The 8,917-nt window shown below is 35.8% G+C and overlaps 1 protein-coding gene across 1 annotated transcript; it reads right to left on the bottom strand.

Moving 5' to 3' along the window:
* Positions 1-461: 461 nt before the first annotated feature.
* On the bottom strand, positions 462-1,427 carry LOC108399842 (olfactory receptor 6K3-like). Its single transcript, XM_017664859.3, has one exon. It carries the CDS (start codon positions 1,407-1,409, stop codon positions 462-464), a length of 948 nt encoding a protein of 315 aa, XP_017520348.3. The 5' UTR covers positions 1,410-1,427.
* Positions 1,428-8,917: the final 7,490 nt, after the last annotated feature.

Genomic DNA, 8,917 nt, shown 5'->3' with positions numbered 1-8,917 from the left:
CTTCTTCATGTCCATCACCTTCGGGGGAAGCCTTAGACAAATCACCTTGGTATCATGGAGACTTAGCACCTGGTCTCAGTGAACTACATGGGCTGGGAAAGGCCACTTTCCTTTCACAGAGTATTGTAAAAACAGATTAGATGTCAAAGAAAGACACTGAATAGTAAAGGTAACATCTACACAAGTAACTTTTTTGAAGTAGAAGAATAAATTAAAATCAAACAAACACAATTAAGAGATACAGACAAGAAAACATTCCCTTGACACTAGAAAGTAAACAGTGGCATTGTTATTTTTGTCGTCTCTGTAAATCTTCAGATGACTTTCTTCACCAGCCTATTCACCAGCTCATGGGGAAGACATTCAGACTTGGATAATTGTATAATTATTTAAAATTCTAGTCTCCTTGGGGTCAGTATTTTGTGAAGAAGTTCCATTTGAATAGAAGATTGCAGCCTATATTATCCACTGGATACACTAAATACCTTTTGAGAGCAAAGGACTTTTTTAATAGCATCTTTCATATCCTCATTTCTCAGACTATATATAATGGGATTGAAAAAGGGAGCAAGGACAGAGAAAGTCAGGGCAATGGTGGTGTCCCAGAAAGGTGTGTAAGTAACAGAGAACCTGAGATACATGAGGGCCACACTACCAAAAAACAGCAGGAAGACGGCAATGTGGGCAGCACAGGTGGAAAAGGCCTTTTTACGGCCCTCAGCTGAAGGGATGCCCAGGATAACAACAATAATTCTGATGTAAGAAAGAGAAATAATCAGGCCTGTTATTAGAATGGCAAGAGCATGAATGACATCTTGCACCAGGATCACAGAGGCATCTGTGCAGGCTAAATTTAATACAGGGGCAAAATCACAGAAAATCTGATGGATTTGGTTGGGGCCACAAAAAGGTAAAGTGGAAATCCACACAATCTCAGGTAGAAGGATGAGGAAACCAAAGATACAAGAGCCTGCGGAGAGCTGAGCGCACAGTCGGGCGGTCATGATGGCGGGGTAGTGCAGTGGGCTGCAGATGGCGATGTACCTGTCAACGGCCATGACAGTCAGCAAGGCCCCTTCCGTGTTCCCAAGGGAATGGAAGAAGTACATCTGCAAGAGGCAGCCAATGAAGGAGATGGTCTTTTGATTGCTGATGAGATTGGAGAGCATCTTAGGGATGGTGGCCGTGGTGTACCATATCTCAAGAAACGAGAAGATGCTGATGAAATTATACATGGGATTGTGGAGACGGGTGTCCAGCCTTACAGCAAAGAAGATCATTAGGTTCCCAATTACAATAAATGTGTAGATGAAAAATAAAGGGAAAAAGTACAGAAGTCCACCTTCCTGGAGCTGGGGGAATGCAGTGAAGATAAATTCAGCCACTGCTGATAGATTTCCACTCTCCATATTCCCAGGAGAGTTACCTGTGAATAAGGAGAGGATACACGCTACTAACAGGGAAGGTAACCAATGCATTGTAAACGCAGATATTATTTTGGGTTACCTGGTTTTCTGTGTGTGTTTTGATATTTCCCAGATTCAAAATAACCCATAACTTGCCTATATGCCTGATCTTTTTATTTGGGAGACAGTGTAACATGGTTAAAATCAAACTTACTGACCCTGATTCTCACTCTGCCACTTCATTAGTTGGGTGATAATCACCAATTTACGTAACCTCTCTGAGCCTCAGCATCTTCTTCTGGAATTGAAAAATGTTAGTTCAATCAGAGTTGTTTTGAGTGAGTTAATGTATTAAAGTCCCTAGTATTAATGTTCAATATCTGTCAGTTGTCTTTTCCTTCCTCGATCAGATTTCTGAAAGAATAATATTAAAATACCTTGTTTAGATCTATTCACCTCACCTGCTTGCAGTGGGACTTCTTTCCTTACTACCATGTAGAAGCCATTCTGCCCTACATATCAGAAACATGCAAAACAAGCGAAACGTATGACTACACTTTTGGATCAATAACCACTGATTCCTAGTACTTGAAGATTTTCTTGTTGACTCTCCTGAAACCACACCTCCCAGGCTTGCTTCATCTTATATGGAAGGCTCTTCTCGGGTGTTCTGTTATATCACTGTTTTCTTATTTTCTGTGTTATGGGCTCATCTTTACCCATTCTATAAATGGCTATGTACTCCACGTTGCTGTTGTGGCCCCTAAAATCATGTCCTTCCACATTGTCTGTTAATGAACACATACTCTTCCATAGTTTTCAGTTCTTTTGAATCTCTCCTTCCAGCTTAGGTACATTTTCTGAGCTTTAAACCCACAAATCCAACATTCCCCATCTGCCGCTCTCATGCTGCACTTTGGCAAAGTTCACCTTGATTCCTCCTGGATCATTGCTGTTGTAAATGTGAACCCTCTTCTTGGAAGACTTGTTACTCACTCGTCTTCACCTGAGTAACTCCTACATGCTTTCTTAAAGTTTCAGCTCAGCCATTGCTTCCTATGGAGCCTTATAAGTATTTCTGTGGTCTCCTTCCCTACATTCTCACACATGTGCTCACTCACACACACACACACACACACACACACACACATCTGGGTTTATTCTTATCTCCACAGGGCCTCAACAATAAACCTTACTCGCTGTAACACTTGTTAATTATTTAACCTCACTAGATTATGAGCTTCTGTTAGGGCAGGATAAGTCTTTTGTCATTTACAACCCCTTTTAAGTACTAAGCCCTTGAAAATAGCTTCTTTTTGAAAGAACAGGTTTAGATCAGACTTACGAACATAATTAAAACCAGAAAAATCCGGAAGTAAGAGGGGAAGAGGGAAAAGTATAAGCACTCAAATCTTAGACCATGATACAGTCTGAATAATTGGATGTTATTTCTAATTGTAAATATATAGACCCGGAGGTCCAAAGACAGAACTTTCTTATGAACCCTACTCCGATGCCAAAATTTAAGCCTGCCCAAACCTTCACTAATTGAATCGTTAGAGTGTATTTCCAAAGCATAGGAAATGAATACTCGCTCCTCAGACCTCAATGACCCTAAACTCACCTCTGCCAAATACAGTAGGGCTCTTCCCCTTCCCTGGATGTCTGCATCCCTAAATATTCCCTCAACCTGGATGAGTTGTTATAGCCTTCTTAAGGAAATAAAGGGGAAATTAGCTCCGCTGAGGCTTTATCCTTTGGTAATAGGTAGAAAGCAATCCTTCTCTCATGGGGTCAATTACTGGAGCAACTCTGTACTTCCTTCTCACGAGATCTCCAGGTCAAAGGAGAATCACTGCTCCAGGGAAGACCATTGTTACCCCTTTTCTTATCACCATTATGATTTAACCAGCCAGTCTCCATCTTCTTATGGAATTGGGAGGGTACCACACTAAAAACAGCTTTGATGAGGACCCCATCCTTACAAAAAACACAAGAGGTAACAGTTTTGAAGGCGATTGTGAATAAAGAACAAATTCTACTTAACATGTCATTTAGGCAAGTGCGGCAGCACTGAAAAAGGTCAAGGCATGCCAAATTTTTTTTCCCATAGACACAAGGTTCTCCTTCAAATTATTCCTATTACTTCTGCTGGACTCTTTAACTTCCCATTATTTTTTACCACAAAATACACCCAAGATTGGTATGCGTTTCTTGCATACCACTTCCTTCCATTCATTCTTCCTTAACTTTATGTAATTTTCTTCTCACTTCTTCACCATGAAGAAATAGCTCAAGAAACTTTATGACCATATCAATTTCTGTCAAGAATGGAATTCTTCTGTGTGGGGGAGGACTTATCATGCAACAGTATTTGTTTCAATGTGATTACAAATATTTCTCCATTTAAAAGTAAATTTAATGACATTTGTGATAGGATAAGCAACTATGCAGAATAATTTAAAAGTTCATGTGACAGAGTAAATGTTTGAAAATAATCATGGATATGTGGGAAATGGAGACTACTGAGAGAAATCTGTAACTGCTAGGTAGTCAAGCTATCATAAAGCTGCAATTATCCAATCAATATAAGAACATATACAGGTCAATAAATTAGGGGATCATATAGCTAGTTCAGAGACAAATAGGAAAAAAGAACGAAAGATTTCTTGTAGGAAAAAGATGGTATTTTATCACTGAGGAAGATGATTCATTTACTATAATATCAGGCATAAGTGTATCTATTAAAACAAAACAAAGTTAAATCTTTACTATCATATCTAAATAATATTTCAAAAAGATTAAAGAACAAAGAAAAAAATTAAAAATACATATACATATATTTATTTACATATAACAATATGGTATGTATTTTATAGCTCTATAAAATGTTAGGATATTATATGTTATGTATTAATGTGTATAAAACATGGAGGAGAATTTCTAAATCCAGACAAAGACAAAACCATAAACATAAAGATAGAGATAGCTGGCTCACTCAAATTTGGCAGCATTTCCTCCCTAATGGAAATATAACTGTGCTTTTTTCAAAAAAGAATGTTTTAATGATACATAATTCATGTACAGGAAAATACACAGATTGTAAATATGTAACTTAATGGATTTTTACACTGTCACCATACCGGTCTAACCTCTGATCAAGAATTATATTTTATCACCTATATCCAATTTGTTAACCTGTTTTTCAAACCTTTGCTATGATTGTGGATTTCTCTATTGCTCACATTAATTCTACTATTTTTTTTCTTATAAATCTTAAACCTATGTTTTTGAATTTTTGCGTCTTCTTGATGAACTGGTGAACTTACATTGCTATTAAACATTCCTTATAGTCCCCCCATAAAGCTCCCTTCAAGTATTCTTTGTTCTGATATCAGTATAGTTGTATCACTTCATTTAATGCTTGCATGACATAACTTTTTCATCTGTACTTTCAACATACCTGTAACCATATATTTAATGTCTGCCATAAGCAGTGCAGAGATTTTTTATTAAGCCTGACAATCTGTCTTTTAATTAGAATATTTAGTTCACTAACATTAAATGTAGTACGTATTTGTACACCTCATATATATATTGCATGTAAATTAAATATTTATTTATACGAAGGTTCAAATAATGTGATACATATAAATATGTATAATATATAAAGACTCAAAGACTGGAAAACCGAGAGAAGTATCAGTGTGTGGAAATGTATTTAGCTTGTGTGAAGTCAAATTAGCTCAGCAGAGAGGGAAAATAGTGGAAAATGAAACCAGTCAGTTACGAGATGGCTTGTTAACTGACCTGCATGGTGCAACATTGTTGTGGCATATTGCAGAATGTGAAGAATTTCCCACAATTCTGTAGTGAAGCACTGAGAAGTTTCAAGACAGGGAATCAATGCAGGGTAACCTCAGGACCCAGCGGGGTTCAACACACTAGCATTTCCTAGTATGAAGAGGGAAGATATTATTGATGAAAAACAACCGTGTTGCAGCCATGTACGCAGTTTTATCAGACCTGGGGACACAAAGAATGTGAAGGAAAAGATCATGAACATCCTTTGTGGAAGTCTTTTGGTCCCTAGGTCCTTATGTGGTTGAATATGAAGCTGTATGTGGACACACACTGGCCCTCCAACCCATGCATTTAGTTCGTATGGGCATGCGTGTTCAAAAAACACAGCTTCCTCTTGGTCCCAGATCCTTCTCTGTGGTTCTCATATTTTCCATTCAGCCTTGTATTGTATATACATCAACTGGCTGGTGAATAAGTCTACATGAGAATTATATTCCAAAGACTGTCACACTAACAAAACAGTTGTCTCCAGGACTACATTATAAACTTAGAAATGAAGTGAGCCAGGTTTCCAACCTGTTGTCACAGTTCCTATGCTCTGGTTGTTTGCATTAAGATGAATATTTTCTTAAAAACTTTGTAATAAATAGTAGCAATTTCTGAACAAAATAGGAGAAACTCAAGATTTCTGAAAGTATCAGACTTCTGAATTCTGAGTTGGGAAAATAAGTTTTGAAGAGAAAATGATTTAGTGAAGTGGATGCCTTTATTTTAGAATTTTTTAATCACCCATCCTCAGTGTTGAAAGATTATTTTGTATAACTGATAGTACTACTGGTTCAAACAAAGTTAAGTTTATGGTGTGTTGCAAATATCGTATAATATGACAATATGTATGGTAGCTTTTTTTCTATTTATCTTTATTAGAGGAAATATTTTAGAAGTTCCTTGTTAGATGAGTGTAACCATTGTGTCACATCCTTGGTGTGAATGGTAGTTTAGTGAACACAGCTCAAGGATTTGTGTGTTAGAAAGAAGGACCTCTCTCACATCTAATTATGAATTTGCTAAATTAGAATATTTTGTAAAACCAAATTCATATTAACTAGCATTGTATTAGACATGTTTATTTTTAACCATTGAAAATAATCAGAAAAGGTTTTTTTCCCTTAATGTTTCTCTTGACTGTAGTACTATAACAGAAATTTAATGCTAAGAGACATTTTATATGCTCCTTTGAAAATACAATTTAATCTAGATTATCTATTTTTCTCTTTTAACCATTTTTAGTATCAGCAACATTTGGCAAGTTTATTCTTCAGATATAATCTATTGTTCATCTGTTCACTATTTCTAGAAATAAAATCATTTCTATGAGAAAAAGCAGACACTAACAAGATAGTGCCTCCTTTTTTTAAAATGGAAGACTAGACTTAACTGTGGGCTTGAATCCTAAAGGAAGTCATCACAGTGTAAGTCAAGTAAATATTTGGTTGTCAGATGGACACCAATAACAGCACTGTGGAAGGACATTTTTGTGGTCTATTTATTCTCTAATTCCAGTAAGTTCGTTGCTTTCATAAGCAAGAAGTTTCTATTCCTTTTTATAATGCGCCACAAGAAAAGTATAAACAGTTGCCCTCTATCCAACTCGTTGTGACATTGAAATCAATACTTTTATATTTGACAGGATCATTTTTAAATCTTCTGATTTGTTTAGTTGAAAAGTTGTATGATACTTAATTGGCAATAGCAAATTTATGTACGTAGTAGTTTGGCTTTAATGTATTACAGGTACTCCGTGGCTACTCTGTGGATTCTCCTGCGCCGGTGGTCTGTTTTACTTTCCAACACATGCCACCGGCAAGTTAGGAATGCTTGCATATCTGGTTTTGAATTCTGGTTGCCTGTGGAACAAGAATACAGATAGATGTCCTGGGGAGATGACCATGAAACTGTGACGTACAACCCTGGGTCAAGTAGAGGTTTTATTGGTATAATTTTTTGTTTGCTTCTCTGTTTTTGTTTGTTTTCTCTATTTATGATTAATCTAAAGTCATTAGAAACAGTTTCAACTGCTATGTAGGACTAAAATTTGTAATGGTATCAAAAGACCTCATCACCACTCTGGACACTTTTTATTAGAAACTCTTTAACTTCAGGTGGTTTCCTTGTTAGCACTCAGATCTCTAATTCTACATATAATAATATACGTAAGCCATATATCAGTGTAGACAATGTCTATTATGGGCAATCACTACTGTGCATTTTTTCTTTGTTAGTCGTGGAATCCTAAACTCAGACTTTTGAAGCTAAACTAAGATGACCCAACTTACTTAGCAGCCCCACCGCAAGACTAGGAGACAAATCTCCGTGCCAGCCACTCAGCGAACAGAAACATTCCAGAGATCCATTCATGGAGCTCTGGCCCAAACTGTAGCTATGAAAATCCAAGTTGTTCTGCTTGGAATATACAACACTTTTCTCAAAAAGATTATTTCACAGTAATTCCCAAAAAGGCCCTTCTTGCCTGTGTTGAATTCCCTTGAATTTTCTTTCATATACACTATGACTTTAAGAAGTTATTTAAGTTGAAGTCACCTTTCCTAATTTCTCAGGACTTATATAGCTTTTTATTGTTCTTAGAGGGATTACTGTGATGTGTGATGGTAAGGGTTGTTTTGTGTTTTGTGTGCCTTTCACGTTTAGGATCTCTAAAGAAATTGCTATGAACTTGGTCTTAGTCATTTCAATGCACTTATCGATGAAAAAAATGTTGACTCCATGTTGGATAAAATGGCTATCTTCATACCAAAATTTGTACTTGTGTTTTATAAAGACAATTATAGTGGTTGTGCATAAATGATGATAGAAAAGGCAATAGTACTGGATATGGCAAAGACAGGAAAGTTTTTAGAGTTATTTATTTAAGAAGTTAAATGTATATATTTTTTGAACTGCCATTCAACAGATACAAAGCAGACTTTTGATCATAAATGTTAAAGAAAATGAAGATACTTAGCCCTGAGAAGGCACAATAACTAAAATTCATATCTGTGAGTACCTGCATGCACCAAAGTTTATTACTGTAAATAATATTTTATATTGTAGTTTTCTTATAAACATGTCTGGAATATTAATAATTTAGTCTTATTAAATATATAAGCTTTTTGTTCTAATGAATGGTTAATTTTATTTATATAAATATATATATATATATAAAGCTAGAAATAAAAGTGTACTTTTTTACATTTACACACTTCCAAATCCTTCCTTAAGGATTATTTTTTTGCATTTTCTTAAATATCTGCTTCTGGACAAACCTAATCCAGTAATTCATGATCTATAATTAAATAGGAAACTTTCCCAAGATTTATTATTTGAATAGAGACATAATACTTTGAAGCACATGGCCAGCTTCTGAAGTGCAAGTCTAACCCTTTAAAGTGGTGAGCAATTTTTTTCTTTTATTACAACTTTTCAGAAGAAAGAAAAGTTTTCAACTCCATAATAAAGTTCTTGATAATACACACATCAAATTTCATAACAATGATACAGGGTATAAATGTGTTTTCCTAGATATAGAAGAAATGCTCAGGAGAACAGACAGAAGATTCAGTGTGACGAAGAACGAGGTAGAGAGTAATTTCATTTTTTAATCTGTTAGAAAAACATTAAAACAAGGGAAGGGAACCTGTGGCTCAGAA

The sequence above is a fragment of the Manis javanica genome, chromosome 14 (assembly GCF_040802235.1).
Source record: "Manis javanica isolate MJ-LG chromosome 14, MJ_LKY, whole genome shotgun sequence".
NCBI classification, from domain to species: Eukaryota; Metazoa; Chordata; class Mammalia; order Pholidota; family Manidae; genus Manis; species Manis javanica.
Note: the sequence above shows the minus strand (reverse complement) of the source record. Positions and strands in the feature narration are given on the sequence as shown.

Coding starts and splice junctions, on each gene's coding strand:
- LOC108399842 (XM_017664859.3), bottom strand. CDS start 1,409: ATGGAGAGTGGAAATCTATCAGCAGTGGCTGAATTTATCTTCACTGCA.